Below are 20,400 nucleotides of genomic sequence, written 5' to 3' on the forward strand. Positions count from 1 at the left end.
GACCACCCTAGACCATTCATGTGAGACCATGTGTGGAGTTGCTTCCCACTGAAGGGAGTGAGCTCACTGACTTTTTTCCCTAAGAACACCGCCATGAATAAAGAATGGTAACAGAACATTCTCCAAGAGTAACTTCTCACAACCATCCAGGAGCAATCTGGTGATTAACAATAATTTTTCCAGCACGATGGAGTACCATGTCACAAGGCAAAAGTGATAACTGAACAAAACATTAAAATTTTGGGTCACGGCCGGGAAAATCCCCTTAGCTCAATCTCATTGACAACCTGTGGTCAATCCTTAAAAAGCTGGTGGACAAACAAAAACAGTGTGATAAACTCCAAGCACTGATTAGGCACTAATAGGTTGGCATCAGTCAGGATTTGGCCCAGAAGCTGATATCCAGCATGCCAGGGCGAATTGCAGAATTCTTTAAAAAGAGGGGTCAACGCTAATTTGTGTCAGTCTAAAAAGTTTTGCCCACTACTGTATCATCAGCTCAATTGTACCCATAGTTCTTTCTTCCCAAGTCACCTCACATCCCGCAAAATACACATTAACCTCCTAATATTTATACGTCAACGCTATTACAATTTTACTCATTTCGACAGTTCACCTCATAATGCTTGCGAAGAGTTGATAAAGTAATGTGCTGCCATGGCGGATATGTCTTGGCCACATAGATGGTACAATGTGATGGCTTCTGCGGTGGCAGTTTGTCCCCTTTCTAAAAGAACAGAAAATGGGAATGACAATATAAAGCTAAAGTGCATTTCTAACCAATAAAATACATAAAACGTAGGTACCAAACCTTTATAAGAAAGCATGCCTACAGTAGTAGTTCTATTCCTAGATGTGGAACACATGCATTATCTTACCTTTCCCTTAGCTGGAGCCATGTAATTCTTGAGTCGTATTCGAAGGTCATGAGCAGTTTCTGATAGGTATTGTGAGGAGCGGATCAGGACTTCATCTGTTGGGCCGGCAACTGGCCACGTGGCATCCATAAGAGAACCCTGCTATAGAAAGAACAGGATGGCATAATATAATCATTAATGTCAAGAATGACTCCCATCCTAGCTGATGGATGCAGCAGTTCAGAGAATGAATGGCGGAACCAAGCCTCTTTGGCAAACTCAGGTCTGGCGGGTCCTGAGGTCCATTTACACCATTGGTCAGATGGCCGATTACACACACAGATCTTTTGTTATACACACCAACTATTGGTCTGATCAGACAAAAATTGGTTAGATTGATCTGTCGGTGTAAAAGCACCCTACGCAATTTGCTGGTTTACGCTTCAGGCCACTAAATATTGTGTTCATTACATAGCGCTTGTTGCTAATGAAAGTGTGACTATTTGATATATGGCCTTCCAGGGTGGGCCTCTCTTTGCAGTGGCTCTCACAGTTGGGGTCCCAACTCTATGACTACAATACATCTCAATGGGGAGTATGGAAAGGGATTTATGAGATAACAAAAATATGGCTGGCTTCTTCTGCAAAACAGTGCCAACCTGTCCATGGCATGAGTGTTAAGTGAATGGGGCAGAACTGCAATACTAGACAAAGCCTATAGGCAAGAGTGGTGCTGCTGCTGCTGCTGCTGGAAGAAAGCAGCTGCTTCTTAATATCATAAATAAACCCTTTTAATTGTTTCTTATTACCAACACATTTTTACTATTACCATCAATAGCAAACAGGAAATCCATAATTAATAACTAGAGTAAATTATAGAGTAGAAGGCTCTTTTACACAGGCCGTTACTGAACACTCATCCCTGAGCATTGCCCCCCATAAGAGTGCACATACGTGGTGCAGTAACTGTATGCCGATTACTGGTAATTGGCGGGCAGCACCTGTACATGCAACTTAAATCAGTGGCAATCTGTATATGGTTACTGCCGGCACCCTAAACAGGGCAGCGATCAGTTGGCAGATACTCAGCTGATAACATCTTTTAAGGGGTCAAAAAATTGATGTTGGATGTGCTGCTGACATAATGTACAGTGTATGAGAGGAGGGGGTAGCAGCGATTGCACCAAGGATAGATCATTCATCCCCCTCCAAGCACTGAAAAGTCCACATCGTTTGCTTACTAGGAGCAGAAAATCTAATATCGTAAATTACAATATTAGATTTGTACTAGGACGCCAAAGATGGGCATAAATCACTGCCACCAGTGGCTTATCTCTTGAGAAGAAAAAGATCAGGAAGTTGAAATCAAATGTGCCCGATCCTCAGCCATCGGGGGCAAGTTGGGAGGGCACCATACACATTAGATGGTTGTCCGAACCCAATATAGACACCATAGATCACATGTGTATGGCCAGCTTTAGTCTAAATATATCTGGCATACAGTGGCATAACAAGGGACGTTTGGCTTTATTTAATTTCCCAGAATTCCACATAATAAAATGGACACTGCAAGGTAGAATTGGATGAAGCTACGCCTATAATCACACTGGCTCTGTGCGGGAGACTTACCAAAGGTTTTATGCCACTATTGTGGTGTAAAAAAGTTGCAGATTATGGCACATGCCATTATTGCTCCATGAATTGTGAATTCTTAAGCTTAATTCTTAAAGGGAACCTGTCACCGGGATTTTGTGTATAGAGCTGAGGACATGGGTTGCTAGATGGCCACTAGCACAACCGCAATACCCAGTCCCCATAGCTCTGTGTGCTTTTATTGTGTATAAAAACAGATTTGATACATATGCAAATTAACCCGAGATGAGTCAGAGCTTGAAAAATTTGATTTTTTTAACTCACCGTAAAATCCTTTTCTCGTAGTAGGCATTGGGGAACACAGCACCATGGGTATACGTCCAACTACCACTAGGAGGCACTAGACACAAAAAGTGTTGGCTCCTTCCAGGTGGGCTATACCCACTCCACAGGCACGAGGCTATTCAGTTTGTACCAAAAGCAGTAGGAGAGAGAAGAAAAGCAAGGAACCAACAACTCCCGTACCGGGAAAGATCAAGAGACCAGCCCGGAGAAGCGGAAGTAAAAACATAGGGTGGGATCTGTGTCCCCCAATGCCTACTACGAGAAAAGGATTTTACGGCGAGTACAAAAAATCCAATTTTCTTGTGCATGGCATTGAGGGACACAGCACCATGGGACGTCCCAAAGCAGTCCGCGAGGGTGGGAAAAGAACAGCCATGCCACCGGTTGGGCATAAAGGTGCAGGAGAACCATGTGACCCAACAGGAAAAAACCCAGAATGGGCAAGAGGTTCCATAACAAGTAAGAAACCTCAAGGAAGAAGCAGTGAAGACTGCCAGCACTCCAGGAAAAATGCCTGGAAGAAAATCCCAAATGCAAGAAGGCAAAGGGGAACACCGAGCTCAGCCAAGGGCTGGAGAAAAAAATTAGGACAGCACCGCGTGTTGGAAGAACTGGAAACCAAATGAGTGAGGGAAACCATAGCAAGGCTCACATGTGAAGGGAGCAGGTCTCCCCTCACCGCAAGGCAGGTGATGAAGCTAAGCGCCCTATTGAAAGGTGAAAACCCAAGGCTGCTAGAGGAAACCGCCAACCCTTGGAGAAGGAGGGGGTTGTAGGTAAAGGCCAGGAAAAGAGAATGATAAGACCTGCGTCCCAAAAACAGGAGACGAGGCTCTGAAAACAAGATATCACTGTGAAGCGTAAGACCAGAGGAAACTGGGCATATGAGGTATCAGGGGAAAAAAGGAACCAGATACAGGCCCAGGAAATCTCAGCAGGGACACACTGGACTGAGAGACATGGGAGTAGAAGGAGAGTCCTCCAAACAGCCTAAGGAGGAAAGGTTCTACAACAGAAGGAGGTCCCTCCCGAAGGAGACCATACGGCAGAATTGCAAACCGTAGCACTAAACCACTCAAAACCAGGTACTTGACCTGGGAGGATGGGAAAAGAGACACGAATCCCAAGAGGACCACAAGGCTATTTGTTCCCTTTATGGGTTCCATCAACCCAGGCCAGGCCCCCCCCCAAAAAAAAAGATTGTCATGCAGAACCTGAGTGGTCAAATGAACGGGGACAGGGACTCCAGAAAGGAGTACCCAGTATGGGTTCACAAGGAACCACCAGAAGAAGACACAAGCCAGAATATCCATAGGGGAAACTACCATAGGGGAAGGGACATTGGCCATGGACAACTAGCCATTCCAAGAATAGTGACTAGCAAACTTTATACATTGTCCCAGAGAGGGCAAGTACAGCAGCTTGGGATGTACCACTAAATCGACAGACATCCATATGCATAAGGAATGCAGAAGTCGCCATGAAAAAGCCGGGTGAGACTACACGGAAATGTAGAAACCAGCTGCGACCGGCATACTGAAAACTCCCATGGGGGAGAAAGTACCTGACAGGTGCAGACGAAGGCAAGGTCCAAGGGAACTGCCCCTCTGTCATGTAGTACAACTAAGCAGAGAATATAAGGGAATACCGAGAACACCTGGACCCAGAAGGAACTATGGGACCCTGTCCGATGCCAGAGCAATCAGCTGAAAATTCACCTACCAGGCAGGTGTGTGGCGCTCAGTGGTCCTGTCCCTGACCCGTCAGGGAGGACGTCCAGCGACGATAAATGCCGTTGACCCCAGAAGGATTCCGTGTGGCGGAGGACATCCAGCGATGACCGAAAACTTCTGCAGCGGCCAGTGCTCACCAAGCTACGTGCCCCAACAAGGTAGAAGATCCAGTGGAGATCACTGTACTCCACCAGGAATGGGCCGCTCTGTAATAGGAAACAACGCGAGTACTCCTCTATAACATGGGGTAACGCGGAGCGCAGCATACCGTAGTACCTTATAGAGATGGCAAGAGCAACCCTAGCACAAAGGCCAACAACGACCTGGCCATGGTGTAGGGAGCATGGTTGTATGTGGACCACCCGGCAGATCAGAACAGATCAGCCATATACTGGAGCTACCAGAAGTAGCACTAGACCGACAAGGTGGGGGTTGGGCTGGCCCACCCCTGCCAGATATAGTAACCATGCACATGCTGAACCAGGATGGCCTGTTGTAGACAGTGCCTTGAGAAGTACAAGGAGACCATTGAGCACGACAGTAACGGAGTGGCAGATGTATGGAAAAACCAAAATGATGGAACCAACATCCGCAGCACAGATTAGAACCCGGGGGCAGAAAACACCCAGTAATACAGAAACCGTATGGGCCACAGATAGCACCTATAGGGCCCAGCACTTGGGGTACTACAAACACACGCCTAAAATATAGGTAAAATGGCTGCATGTTGCACTCTAAAAAGAGAGGAAACATAGCCACAGCATCTGGGAATGCAACAGCATTTGGAGGGTACAGGTACTAAACCTGTAAAGTAGAAATACGGCTGTGTAGTGCAGAGATACGACCAGACAGGTGTAATGGGTACAGCATCCGGAGATGGTAAAGGTACTACATTTAAGATCGGAGCAATGTGGCCGCATGATGCACCCTAGAACCAGAGAGGTGCAACAGCAACCGCGTTAGCAATGGTACCTATATTTCGCCCGGGAAGGGGAAAATAGGGCCGCACGGTACCACAAAGAAAAAGACAGGTGCACACTACAATCAGGTAGGTGCAATGACAACTGAAGGAGGCCCTCGATTTCGCCTGAATAAAAGGGAAACAGAGCCGCATAGTACACCATAGAGCCAGACAGGTGTAACGGCTGCAGTATCAGAGACGGTGCAGGAACTCTACCTATGAAGGGAGTAAGATGGCTGTTTGGTGCACACTATGATGAGGTAGGTACAATGGCCACGGCAATTGGAGGAGGCCTCAATATCTCGTCCGGTAAGGGAGAGAAAATGCCACATGGTACACCATAAAGCCAGACAGGAGTAACGGCTACAGCATCCGGAGATGGTGCAGGTACTCTACCTATGAAGGGATCAAGGTGGCAGCTTGGTGCCCACTAGAACCAGACAGGGGCAATTCTACAGCAATTGAAAGTGGCCTCTATATCTCGCCCGTAGGGAGAAATGTTGCTGCATGGAACACAATAGAGCCCGCCAGGGGTATTGGATACAGCATCTGGAGATGGTGTAGGTACTCTACCTATGAAGGGAGCAAAGTGGCTGGGAACAGACAGGTGCAATTGCTACGGCAATTGAAGGCAGCCTGTATATCTCGCCCGGAAGGGAGAAATAGTGCCGCATGGAACACCATAGAGCCAGCCAGGAGTAATGGCTTCAGCATCTGGAGTAGGTGTAGGTACTCTACCTATGAAAGGAGCAAGGCGGCTGGAAACAGACAGATATAATTGATTTTTCTCACCAACCTACAGGAGGCGTTTGCATGAGCTAACAGCTTGCCTAGAACAGGGACCCCCTGTAATGAGGTAGAGTGGCGAACACCAGCACCAGGATGGGGACCCGGTGGAAACACTCTCAAATGTGTAGAGCATAGCCCCTGGTATAGGGGAACCAGGAAGGCTTGTCAGGTACAGCCTATGGCAGTGGTGCAGGTACCCCCCTGTTAAGGAGAAGGCGTACGTACCAGAGACACCACGTAGGTGACTCAGTATGCTAAACACGGGGACGGCTGCCTTACCTGTGCGGTTGAATACCTGTGCAGTCAGGGGAACGCCATCTGTAAATCCACTAGAGGGGATACCAACCCTGGGTAGGAGAGGTTCCTCCGTGCACGTTAGTCTTGACCTCCCAGAGGGCTTCTGTATGGAGGAAGATCGCCTGATGCTCTGTTCCGAGGGAATTGGTGCAAAGGTGTCCCTAGAGGCAACGGATGGGGTGACAGGAAAGGATTCGTCACCAGCCTCAGGCCTGTCCTGGGGAGGACCCGAGGATGCCGAGGAGGGGTGGAACCCTGTTGAGACCACCCGAGGTTGTACTGTGAGCTACCCCTTGCCGGACCCGGTATCTGAGCGTGCCCCATCTGCAGGGAGGACCCTGGGAGGGCAGAGGTGGCCGCAATTTGGGTAGGTAGCGGTCCAGCGACTCCGCCAGGGATTGTGATAGTCGGACAAGGCTCCCATGGCTTTGACAGGGAGGGATCCCATTCAGGGGGGACCTACACAAAAGGATTTGTCAGGGGACACTATGGGGTCTGGGAAGAGGTACTGCACCCAAGCAGGGACAGGCTGACCGCATGGCAGCCTTCGTAGACAGCGGATGCACATGAAACACGTGGTGATCCGAGGAGAGGAGACCCTCATAGAGCAGCCAGCAGAGGCTGTCTTATCTGGACCCGGATGCCATGTTCCCCAAAGAGTTGCTGCAGCAGCTATAGAGGTGGTCAGGAGGGCTGCAGGTGAAATGAAGCAATTGAGGGGGGGGTTAGCCACCCCCTCCAACAGAAAACCCACGTTAGACCAGGAAAGGATGGAGGAGATAGCCCCTCCCGAGGGCCGGGCGGGGTCAGAAAAAGCCCGGGTAGCAAGGAAGCGGAGCCGAGAAGATCGCGGCCTAGCAGGCCCAAAAGCCGGGGCCTCGATTTATGAGGCGGCCGGGAATGGAGCGAGGGGGGCGGGGCGAATGGCGGCCGACCGAGGGCCCTCCGGACCCACAAAACTAGGTGAGAAGGGGGGGAGAAGCGCTGCCTGGGGATAGGCGGATCAGGGCAAACGGAGCACCTGGGAGCCGGGAACGGGCCATGGAAGATGAGGCCTAGTCCCGGCAGAAGCCGGGGACTAAAGTAGCGGGGAAGGCCGGGGAGAAGACTGTGTGGCCAAGGAGGAGAGAAAAACCAACCAAGGGGGAAGAGAAAGGAGGGGAAACAAGAATATAACCCCCCCACCAAGAAAAAAAAAGGGGGGGTTGTCTTGGAGGAAGATGGAGGCTTCCCAGGACCCCCGGCTAAGGTGGATCCCACCCCCCCTGGCCACAGGAGGGAACCCAACCCTGGGCCTGGGACACAAGAACAGGGGAATATACTCACCGTCCGATGTCTTCGGCGCCGCAGGGTCACCCCTTCGGCAGACTCAACACGGGAACCGTGGGAATGCCGGCAAGCCACTGCGGATGCAGTCTGTGGGGACTGGGTGACCGGCGATGGCACCGAAGTACGCGCCCGCAGGGGGGGGGGGGGAGGGGGGCAACTAAAGTGGAACATGATGGAGCCCCAGCCTGCAGCAGGTATAACAGTGGAGACCACCGAGACCTGCAGAAGAGAGAAAAAAAGAATAAAAAAATAAAAATAAAAAAGCAGCAGGACCTGCAAAAAAGGCAGGACAGGTCTGCCTCCTACAGACACTAGACTAAAACTGAATAGCCTCGAGCCTGTGGAGAGGGTATAGCCCACCTGGGAGGAGCCAACACTTTTTGTCTAGTGCCTCCTAGTGGTAGTTGGACGTATACCCATGGTGCTGTGTCCCCCAATGCCATGCACGAGAAATATGACTCTTCTCTGGTCACACAAGATATGACTCTTTTATGTTAATTTGCATATGTATCAAATCGGTTTTTTACACAATAAAAGCACACAGAGCTATGGGGACTGGGTATTGTGTATGTGCTAGCGGCCATCTAGCAACCCATGTCCGTAGCTCTATACACAAAATACCGGTGACAGGTTTCCTTTAACACCAAAAAATAAATGGGCAAATAACAATACAACTTTCCCGCGCTAAGCCCCAATGCGCGTTTCGCCTGATGAAGCTTTGAGCGAAACGTGCATCAGGGCCCAGGGTGCCTTTGGTTGTTATGGTACATTTATGATTTACTTGTCCTATTGTTGCCTGGTCTTACTGGGCGTTTTGTACTTGGCCCTTATTCACTGAATTGTTTTTTTGCACTTTATTACTTATTTGTCTCTCTCTCTATACCAGGATGGGTAATATCTTTATGGTAGTAACCATGTGCAGTCCATAGTGATTCCCTGCTTTGGCTATGTGCCTTACGTATTTCTCGCACCACCACAGATCTTATGTTTTAACCACTTGAGGTGAAAAATGGCAGGGCCCTGAAGGGGTTAATCATGTGAGTTTATTGTAATCATGTAATAAACAAACATTCATTGTTTTACTCTATTCCCGCCTGTTGCTTTTTGGTGTTTACTTTTCTAAGGTAGTGAGAAAAGGCGGTGGTGCTTAGCAAAGGGGCTGGGTTCACAAGTACTGCTGGCATAAGTTATAACCCAAATCTATACCAGGCCATAGATGGCACAGACTTAAATTCTTGCGCATGGCAGGGAAGAGACGGGACTAATTTATTAAGAGGCTTCAGTCTCAATAAAATAGGCACATCTCACTCCAGCGCACAGGAGATCAAGACTGGCGGATGGGAATACAAGTCTTTATAAACATCCTCCAATATGTATATAGTATATGCCCAAATAAAATAAAAAAATAGGATCTTTTGTGGTTACCTGTAAAATCCTTTTCTCGCCGAGTTCATTGGGGGACACAGAAGACCATGGGTATAGCTGCTGTCACTAGGAGGCGACACTTAGCAAAAAAAATGTGTTTGCTCCTCCCCTCAGATATACCTCTCCTGCAGACACTGAGCTAATCAGTTTGTACAAAAGCAGTAGAAGCAGCCTGGAGAAGCCAACAGAAAACAATAAAAAGTAAGAAAGGCGAAGATGGGTCAGAATCAAGAATCGGAGGGACCCGTCAAGGAGCGGCAGCAATGTACTTACGGGGTGGGAGCTCTGTTCCCCAATGAACTCAGAGAGAAAAGGATTGTACAGGTAAGAGAAATGCAGGGGAGAATACACCCAGAACCCTGAAAAGGGACAGGAAGAATCATTCCCAAGGAAGGCCAGCCAGAGAGCGGCTGAACACGCAGAGGCTCCGGCTGGGCAGAAGAACAACAGTCCAGGGACTATAAGTCACGGCTTAGGAGACTGCAGAAGATACAGAAGAGAGAGACCTAGCCTGGATTCAGAAGACTTCTGAGGAAGTGATATCCATGGGTCAGAACCCCAGGAAAAAACCACGCTAGAGCCATCAACAGACACAACATGGTGTGAGAAGAAAAAAGGGCACCACTCAGTGGAAAACTGATTGGAAGAAGACGAACGCTGGGAATAAGCAGAAGGTGGCCGGACATGAAGTCTAACCTCAACCCCCCTTCCCACTGGGGGAGGGACACCTGTTGGAACTAAGGCCTCAGGGGAAGGTAAGCAGGCCTCCGTGGGCGATATTCATATGGGAAAACCTGAGAAGGGGGAGAGAGGAGGGATGGGGCCTTGGGGACTGAGAGAAAAATCACCCGTCTGGCGTTTTCTGCCCCCTGGCTCCAGCCGGGTCATCACTGAGGGTAGCTACACAGGTAAGAGGGTCCCAAGGGGACTTAGTGGAGGCCGGACCTGGTGACCCAAAAGCTGACGGGATACAGAGGCTTTAGGAACCTCTAGTCCTCCTTGCATTCTGGTGACCGGGAACAAGCAGCGGGCTTGGGGACCCCCTGGACTCCCGTCTCTTGGGTGGGAACGCAGGCAGCTTGGAGACTGCCAGCAGCCCAGCTAAAGGAGAGAAAAAAGTTAAAAATTAAAAAAAAAATCAAAAAAAAAAATCAGCAGACCTGCAAAGCAGGAAGGTCTGCCTCCTACGGACACTAATCTAAAACTGATTAGCTCAGTGTCTGCAGGAGGGGTATAGCTGACGGGAGGAGCATCACCTGCTAATGGCAGCAGCTATACCCATGGTCTTATGTGTCCCCCAATGATACAAGTGAGAAATGAAGATCGTTATTTCACACCAAAAATAAAAGCCACATATTTTAGTGCCATCGCGTCTACAGATGTAAGTCAGAAAGAACAGCACTATCTCCCGTTCCGACTGAAATTGCAGACATTTGCTACAATTTACAGCAAAGCTTTATGGAAGCATCTTAAAATACTGGTGCAGCAAGAATTTCTACTGAACTGTATTTACATCTCCAAGCAGGAGGCCCCCTGTGTGCAGATGAAGAGCGGAGAACACTCAGCACAGAAAGCTCTCTTGCTGGAAAATTGACGAAAATAAGCGTAGACATATACTTTAGAGTGTCAGATGCAGGCTTCTCGGTCAGTAATTATTCGGGATAGCAGTTGATCGGCAGGAAATGACAACTCTGCTGAGAACCTTTTACTACACACGGTGTTGTGTTTGCAGTAATGCCATACCTTTCCTAGCAGTGACCACACATATTCACACAAGTGAGGGCAGATAGGAGCCAGCAGCAACGTCTGGGTTTCAATAAAGCGGAAAACCAGGGCTTGATGCATGCCTTCAATTGCTAGTTCTCTGTATTTATCCTTGACGGCCTGCAAGACAATGATGAGTATAAGGGTATTACATTAAATAGTAAAGTAAATTCTGCCTCACCCCCAGGGTTATCTTAAAATCTCACCTGAAACTCAAAGAACCCAGTTTTTAAAGCTTCCTTGAACATCATTTTTTCATAGTTCTGTTCCGTTTTCAGGATTCCAGCATTCATCTCACTGAAAAGAAGTGGTGCAGGTTAAGAATGAGAAATATATAGGATAATATAGTAAAAGAAACGGCCGCTAGCACTCTCAGTATTACAACATAGTGCAATAAGATTTTTTTGGGTACTAATATTTGACAAATGAAACAACATGCATGTAAGAACATTGCATTTTACAGCCTTTAGCAGACTTTCAATACATAATCAGAAATGTTTCCCAGGTTTTTAACGGCTATTTTCTTTTTTCCATCAAAAGTATCCAAGGATTGAGCTATCCATTGGACAGTTCCAACAGAGTGCCTGTGGTCAACTAGGCTCTGTGCACACTGCGTTTGGCGAATATGCCTTGGTGCATATACAGCAAACGTATCCATATGGCTCCATTTACCCAACGGAGGCCAAAAATGTGTCCTTTTGGCCTCCATTGGGGTGGAACGTGTTAACTTTCCATTTAACTGTATAGGAAAGTGCTGCAGACTGTGTCACCACAAGAAAGGTATGCAAAGTGGTGTATTTTATATTGTCTTATTTACAATGGGAGCCTATGGGCGACTTATGACTCTACAGAGTCTTCTCTCAGAGGTATACATAGGGAAAAACTTCCCGACTTATCACACAGATGAAAGTTTCAAACACAGTGTGCACTGGGGCCAATTACTAAAGATTTAAGGGGTTGTACCAAAAATGACAACAGAGCCCCAATGCACTACATGAAAAAAAAAAAAACATTTGTAAATATAATTAGCTATCAAAACTGAAGATGTAAAAAGAGCCCAAACCCACCACACCACTGTCCGCAGGGTGTTTATCATGGTTTGTGGCAACATCTATTCTACAGAAGGACAAGCATTTGCAGATTGCCCCACCGTACAGGGAGAGTTCAGTTGCACTGCCTTGTCCTGCATGTGAACCTGTATACAAAGCACATGGGGCGAAGGATGCTTAGGAAAAATGTAGCCTTCCCTACTACAGGGCGTGTTTGAGTACCCAGTGGGGGCACAGAGAGGTTGGGTGAATGCACAGTTGGTGTGCATTTACAATATGAAAATGAGTTTAAAGGCTTTTACTATTGATGACCTATCCTCAGGATCGGTCACCAATATCAGATCAGATTGGTGACCGATATGTCTATGGCAAAGCTGCAGCGAGCAAGAAGAGATTCGGGAGACTCTCCCCTTATACAGCTGATCGTCGGGGGTGCCGGGGTGTCAGACCCCTGACAATCTGATATTGATGACCTATCCTGAGGATAGGTCATCAATATTAGAACCCCTTTAAAGGGAATCTCTCAGAAGTGACCTCCCCATCATACTGCTTGCATAGACACAGCTGTGTTTCACCCTGATTAAAAAGCTTCTTTTTTTTTTTGTTGATCTGAGACTCCCTCCCCAGTTTATGATACTTGTTCTTAATATACAAATTAGGCTTTTGGTGCAGTGAGGGCATCACCATTGCTCATGTTGAACCCAAGCTCCACTTCTTTCTGTGGCCAGCCACTCCCTCACTGCTTTGATTGACAGGGTCAGGCAGTGGCAGAACAGTGAAAGAGGAGCTGGCAACAGAAAGGAGTGAAGCTTGGGTGCAACAAGAGCAATGGTGACACCCTCACTGCACCAAAAGCCTAATTTGCATTTTAAGAAAAAGTACCATACATTGGGGAGGGAGTCTCAGATCAACAAAAGAAAACCAGCATTTTAAATCAGGGTGAAACATGTGTCTGCAAGCGCTGCGTTCTATTCACTGTTTACCTGCTCGCCATCAACATTGCAGCGGTAAGCAGTGTAATCAGAGCTTCTCCGTCCCATTCACTTAAATAGGGAGGAGCAGTTGTAGTTACACTACGTCCCATTCAAGTCTGATCTGATATTGATCAACATAGGAAACCGGACAACGCCTTTACAATATAAAAAATATATATATAAAAAGTAAAATGTACCTTTCAAATACCCGGTCATTATACGTATGGTTGGTGCCACTTCTAAGGCTATCAAAGTTGGCCAGCATTTCTTTAACCCATTCTACCCAGGTGTACAAACGAAGAATGCCTGCATCAGCCATGGCTTCCACAAAGTTAGCATCTTCCACAGTGTCTCCAGCATCAGCCAGTGCAAGCCGCATGCCTAACAATAAAGAAACACAACTGAGAGTAACATATGATTTAGCATGACGCAATTCTGTTACTGAATGTCTCATTTATTGCCGTGGAGAAGTCCAGCTTGTCCAGGCCTCCTAAAGAAATAGCCTAATATATACGCTATGCTTGTAATGAGGTTGAAACACACTAACCGTCGGCTGAGAACTTGCCAATAGCTTCTTTCAGTGTAAGGAAGTTTCCGGTTGACTTAGACATCTGAGTGAAAATAGAAAAAAAAAGACATTTGTCTAAACTCGACAGCCTGAGTATTCCGGCCTGCAGCAGTGATCACCTAGTCACTCGGTCACCCATCCTGTTTACCCCCAGCCACAAGAGCCGGGGACAGTTTTTGGCTATGTTCCTCAGTGACACAGACTTCCAATAGAGCAGCAGAGAGCATGCTATATTCAAATACCTCCTAGCAGAGGTCTTGCAGCTGTGGGGAACAAGGGATAAGGGTCCCCCATTCTGGAGATTGACGAGGTCAGACCCAATCACCGATCCAGCATTCACCACCTAGCAAGTTAACAGGTGATAACTGCTACAGGCTTGAGTACCCCTTTAATGACAGTAAAGTAACAGCATAACTATAGCGCTATACCTTTTCCGAATTCAGAAGCAAGTGTCCGTTCGCCCTCACAGCCACTGGCCATTTCCCACTAACGTACAAATCGAGAGCAAGAGTAAAAAGGTTTTAGCGTCCATTTCACATACAAGATGATGCATTCTATCATTTTATATAAGAAAGTGATGTACTGTAAGCCAGAGCTCATCTAGATAAAGGCAAATATGAAATGACCTTCCAACCCTGGTGAATATAGTAGATAAGAAACCTGAATATTGCTCCAGAGCTCAACACTGGGATCCATCATGGAATCCTCACTAAAATTCAGCAATGAAGTACAGAATAATGCAATTAAAGGGAACCTGTCATGAACTTTATACTGCCCATACTAACGGCAGAATAAATTAGAGACAGGTGAGTTCATTTCTGCGGTCTGTCATTTATAAGTTAAAAGTAAGTGGTTGCCGAGAACCAACATCACAATCATTGCAGACTGGACCTGGAAAAGAGTCCGGGCCACCTGAGAAGAGTCCTGGTTATTCATAATCTCCTGCTCTCCCTGACAGTCTTCTACCTAGTTTTCTCCCTTTCTCTCTAGGAGAGAACTGCCAATCGTCAGCAGATAGACGGGGAGAGCCGGAGATTAGGAATAACCATGACTTTTCAGGTAGATTTGACTCTTTTCAAGGCCTGGGCTGCAATGATTATGATGCTGGTTCTCAGCAACCACTTACTTTTAGCTCATGAGTGACACACTGCTGAGATCAGCATTTCTGTCACTATTTTATGCTGCACTCAGTGAGGTCAGCATAAAGTTGATGACAGGTTCCTGTTAAAGGGGGGTTTTAACAAAAAAAAACTGCACATCATGTTATATGCATGTATATTGGGGTAGATTTTCAGGATAGTTCCTCTGTGTGAAGTCAGCCCTACTGTACACTAAAAACTGTTCTGCCTAAGGGTTCATGTACACGACCACCCTGACATACGTACAGGCAACATTCAGCTGGAATGTTGTAGAAAAGCCATGTGCATGAACCCCATCATGTCATGTTAAAGTGACCAACAACATCTAACCATTATGTGCACAGTACTAGTAGTAAATGGTGCATGTCCTCAATATTAATAACCATATAATCACTAGAACCCTAAAATGAAGCTAAAGTGAAAACATCCCAGTGACGCACAATGCCCAACATAAAGAAATGATCAAGCCATTATCTCACCTATCTTCAGGCCACATAGCCACATGGTTGTACAGGTAATAAGACAAGTGATTTGGGACAAGGTCTTTTCCAGACGCTCTCAAATCAACCGGATACCAAAACTCAAACTCCTTCTTTAATACCTCCAGTTTCTCTTTAGGGATGGTTGTTTTTGGAAATGGTGCCTTCTTAAAAAATATGTAGTCCCACACTTCCTTGGTCATTTGTTCTGGCCTTTGTATTAAGAAACACCGTCAGCACCAAGGATGCAAGCAGTAGAAGTACATGAATAAATTTATTCAATAAACCAAGAAAAATGTACCTGATATCTATGGGAGAGACTCCTTTTCCGCTAAGATCATTCCCCTGCAGAAGATGACAAACCGTGTAGTAGGCCATGTAAATCGTAGAGTCAGACAGAGACTCAATTAACCACTGCTCATCCCAAGGCAAGCGAGATCCTAAAATAAGAAGCACATAAGAGAATTAATAAAGCATGTCCAACAGTCCTGAAAGGAACACCAGCATAAAGTGGTTTCTTTGGATTTAACCACTGGCAACCTATCCTCAGGATAGGTTATCAATATCAGATCAGTGGGTGTCGGACCCATGGCACTTCAGACGATCAGCTGTTTTTCAGAACTACGATCTTTACATTGGGAGTTAGCTATGCTTGGTTACTGCAGTCATATTCCTGACTGGGATCGCTGCTGCAGTAACAAGACATGGTCACTACTCAATGTGTTGAGCTGTGATGGTCAAGTGCCTGGTTCCCAGAAACAGCCAAATAAAGGGTGTACTAATATTATGGAGGCAAGCAGATCCAGCTCAGAGGGCACAAAAGAGAACAAATATTTATGTACAAGCTCTGGTGAAGAAGATAGGTACCCATCATGGCACCTCTTGAAATAGTACCAGGCACAGTGACTATTTTAAAAAAATGACCAGACTCAGACCATAAGCAATCTGTCAATTAATCCCGATTTACATGTAACCAGAAAATCCTTTATATTACTAAGATATAAAAGTGATTAGACTTACCCAATCCATAAGTTCTGGAGCATGCATGTTCTTGCAGCCAACCCAAAGAGGCTTCAAAGTTTTTTCGGGTCTCTTCACAAAACCTTTAGGCAATTCAAATTAAATCATTGCCTACATGCATTACAGCTATCTAAAATATTCAAATATTGCATCCTGCTCCCCAAGTGCTTCGCTAAAACTTACGTTTCCAAGTTCTTCAGGCACTCTGAAGTCTCTTTCTTCCAGCTCTCTTCTCCATAATCCAGGTACCTAAGTAAAACATACCACAGAATGTCAACCAGATGTAGAAATATTTAACATTTTGAGTACCTAGACTGTTTACTTAAAGGGATATTCTCATTTTGGCCTTACGTGGCAGACATGGTAATAATCAGAGTAAGCGTTACGGATGTAATGGAAACCACATAAGCTCACTGCACTATATCGTCTGTGTAGCTCCTATCCACTGCTATGAGAGTTGCAGAACCAGTGGCACGCAGGCCACTTGACCATTTCCATAACGGCTCCCTCACCCCTGCTGGCACATACTCTGATTATTTTCATCTCACCCATGAAACGGCGAGATGGGGATACCCCTTTAATGCAAAACAAAGACAACAGAAATATATATTATGCAATACTTGATCCTTCCACAAAGCTGGCAAAAATCAGTGAGAAGAATACTCACCATTGGTCACACAGCGCAACCACACATTCATCGGCTGAACGGGAAATAACCTGCTTTTCTGGCTCCATGTAAATCATCGCTCCATTCTATGGTTGGGAGGAAAATTATTTATTTATTTGGTAAATGGTTCCTGGCTTTGTGTAATTAAAACCGATCTAATAGGCTAAGCCCTGGCCTAGCATGGTCTTGTAGAAATGATGGAAAGGAATTCCCAGGTCAGAACATTTGAGAAAATGTCATAAAAACCGTATACACAACCTTACATGGACTCAAACAGCAACTATGTCTGGGAGATTTATCATAATCCCCTTCGCCCAAATGGTGGTGCTGAAAAGTCGCACATTTTTGTGTAAACCCCGTTTTGCACAAAAATGAGCAATTTAGTTTTTTGGCTCCTACTCAGTCAGTTTTGCTAAAAGTGGGTGTGATGTGGGTGACAGGGGACAAGGCCTAAATGGCTTGACATATTTACCACTACTTATGCCAGTTATCTGGCACAAGTAATGCCTAAGACTTATGCCAGATCATAGCTGGCATATGGACCAGCATTTTAGTGGCAGAATTAATGTCATGAACCTCTTAATAATTTTAGTTTTTCACAACACAGCACTCAATATCAAATCTATCCCTCTGTATCTTGCCCTCTCCCACCCACTTTTGGCAACAGGGTGCAAGAAGCAGAGAAGAGACAAAAAGCCATACGTTTTTGCTCAAATCGGGGCCAGTGCAAATATTTGTGATGTGGATGTTGGGTCTTTAAAGAGGGTGTCACACAGGAACTGACCCGACGCTATACCTGGTGGGTTCGTGGTGTTTTACATAGCAGAGACCTTGCAGCAGTGTCCATGCTCAGAGACAACTCCAGTCATGGATATTTAACCCTCAGATGCCATGGTGAATTGCAATCACTGCATCCGAGCTGTCATTTTGGGGAGACAGGCTCCCTCCTGAAGGCTCCCAGGTCTGCCACAGCCACAGTAAAGTTCTTGTTAAGGCCTGCCTCAGGCAGGGCTTAACCCCTCAAGGACTCAGCCCTATTTCACCTTAAAGACCCGGCCATTTTTTGCAAATCTGACCAGTGTCACTTTAAGTGGTGATAACTTTAAAACACTTTGACTTATCCAGGCCATTCTGAGATTGTTTTTTCGTCACATATTGTACTTCATGACACTGGTAAAATGAAGTCAAAAAAATTAATTTTTATTTATAAAAAATACCAAATTTACCAAAAATGTGTAAAAAATTGCAAATTTCCAAGTTTCAATTTCTCTACTTCTATAATACATAGTAATACCTCCAAAAATAGTTATTACTTTACATTCCCCATATGTCTACTTCATGTTTGGATCATTTTGGGAATGGTATTTTATTTTTTGGGGAGGTTACAAGGCTTAGAAGTTTAGAAGCAAATCTTGAAATTTTCCAGAAATTTTCAAAAACTTAATTTTTAGGGACCAGTTCAGGTCTGAAGTCACTTTGCGAGGCTTACATAATAGAAACCACCCAAAAATGACCCCATTCTATAAACTACACCCCTCAAGGTATTCAAAACTGATTTTACAAACTTTGTTAACCCTTTAGGTGTTCCACAAGAATTCATGGAAAATAGAGATACAATTTCCAAATTTCACTTTTTGGGCAGATTTTCCGTTTTAATAATTTTTTTCCAGTTACAAAGCAAGGGTTAACAGCCACACCAAACTCAATATTTATGGCCCAGAATCTGTAGTTTACAGAAACACCCCATATGTGGTTGTGAACTGCTGTACGGGTACACGGCAGGGCGCAGAAGGAAAGGAATGCCATATGGTTTTTGGAAGGCAGATTTTGCTGGACTGTTTTCTTTTTACACCATGTCCCATTTGAAGCCCCCCTGATGCACTCCTAGAGTAGAAACTAAAAAAAGTGGCCCCATTTTAGAAACTACGGGATAGGGTGGCAGTATTGTTGGTACTAGTTTAGGGTACATATGATTTTTGGTTGCTCTATATTACACTTCTTATGAGGCAAGATAACAAGAAATAGCTGTTTTGGCACAGTTTTTATTTTTTGTTATTTACAACATTCATCTGACAGGTTAGATCATGTGATATTTTTATAGACCAGGTTGTCACGGATGCGGCGATACCTAATATGTATACTTTTTTTTTTTATTTACGTAAGTTTTACACAATGATTTTAAAAAAAATCATGTTTTACTCTTTCCATAGTCTGAGAGCCATAATTTTTTCAGTTTCTGGGCGATTACATTGGGTAGGGTATGATTTTTGCGGGATGAGATGACGGTTTTATTGGCACTATTTTGGGGTGTGTGACTTTTTGATCGCTTGCTATTACACTTTTTATGATGTAAGGCAAGTTTTTTTTTACGATGTTCATCTGAGGGGTTAGGTCATGTGATATTTTTATTGAGCCGGTCGATACGAACGCGGCGATACCAAATATGTATACTTTTTTTTTTATTTATGTAAGTTTTACACGATAACAGCTTTTTTAAAACAAAAAAAATATTATGTTTTAGTGTCTCCATATTCTGAGCCATAGTTTTTTACATTTTTTGGGCGATTGTCTCAGGTAGGGGCTCATTTTTTGCGGGATGAGGTGACAGTTAGATTGGTACTATTTTGGTGGGCAAACGCCTTTTTGATCGCTTTCTGTTGTACTTTTTGTGATGTAAGGTGACAAAAAAATTGTTTATTTAGCACAGTTTTTATTTTTTACGGTGTTCAGGGGTTAGGTCATGTGATATGTTTATAGAACTTCTGTATTGGAATGCATTGGCTGTATGAGTAATACTGTGTGTATTACTGATACAGCTTCTGGCCTGTGAGATCCAGGGGGCTGGATCTCACAGGCTCGTCACCGGAAGGCAGCGCGATGCCTTCCTTAGGCATCGCGTTGCCTTCCATGCCATCGGGTCCCCCCTACAGCCGCATGGGGACCCGATGGCACGCCCGATCACCGCAGGTAAAAGCCGCATACCGCAGGTCTGAATTTACCTGCGGTTTGCGGCATTCGCCGACACGGGGGGTCACGGGACACACCCCCCCGCGCACTTAGCCAAGGTGCCTGCTCAATGATTTGAGCAGGCATCGGGTTCCGATCACCGCCCGCCGGTGATCGGAACAACACATGATGTACCGGTACGTCATGGGTCCTTAAGGACTCGGGAACCATGCCGTACTGGTACGTCCTATGTCCTTAAGGGGTTAATTAGCTATTAACTTTTCACACAACTTTGCATAAATCAATAGTACAAGCGACCATAAGAAACTTTGTAATATATCTTCTCAGAGAAAAATGCCTTGTTCCAGGGTTATCAGCTGCCCCCCCCCCCCCCTTCTAAATTAACTTTGACTCTGAAAATTATGAGAAACTAGAAACAAGTACCTGTTGCTGCCCGAGTATGAA

At 45.5% G+C, this 20,400-nt stretch overlaps 1 protein-coding gene across 2 annotated transcripts in view; it reads right to left on the reverse strand.

Moving 5' to 3' along the window:
* The window catches only part of LARS1 (leucyl-tRNA synthetase 1), a 63,015-nt gene that overhangs the window by 13,820 nt on the left and 28,795 nt on the right, over positions 1-20,400 (reverse strand). Inside the window, exons 16-27 of one of the 2 annotated variants that reach the window (XM_040406153.1) lie at positions 16,990-17,075; positions 16,506-16,571; positions 16,323-16,405; positions 15,604-15,742; positions 15,303-15,515; positions 14,113-14,170; positions 13,664-13,727; positions 13,314-13,497; positions 11,300-11,390; positions 11,073-11,213; positions 879-1,016; positions 617-727 (exon numbers count right to left, since the gene is read on the reverse strand). In XM_040406153.1, the coding sequence (XP_040262087.1) occupies positions 617-727; positions 879-1,016; positions 11,073-11,213; positions 11,300-11,390; positions 13,314-13,497; positions 13,664-13,727; positions 14,113-14,170; positions 15,303-15,515; positions 15,604-15,742; positions 16,323-16,405; positions 16,506-16,571; positions 16,990-17,075 (1,374 nt within the window). Of the gene's footprint in view, positions 1-616; positions 728-878; positions 1,020-11,072; positions 11,214-11,299; positions 11,391-13,313; positions 13,498-13,663; positions 13,728-14,112; positions 14,171-15,302; positions 15,516-15,603; positions 15,743-16,322; positions 16,406-16,505; positions 16,572-16,989; positions 17,076-20,400 lie in introns of both variants that reach the window. The other variant, XM_040406144.1, reaches the window with a different exon arrangement.

The sequence above is a fragment of the Bufo bufo genome, chromosome 1, assembly GCF_905171765.1.
Source record: "Bufo bufo chromosome 1, aBufBuf1.1, whole genome shotgun sequence".
Classification (NCBI taxonomy): domain Eukaryota; kingdom Metazoa; phylum Chordata; class Amphibia; order Anura; family Bufonidae; genus Bufo; species Bufo bufo.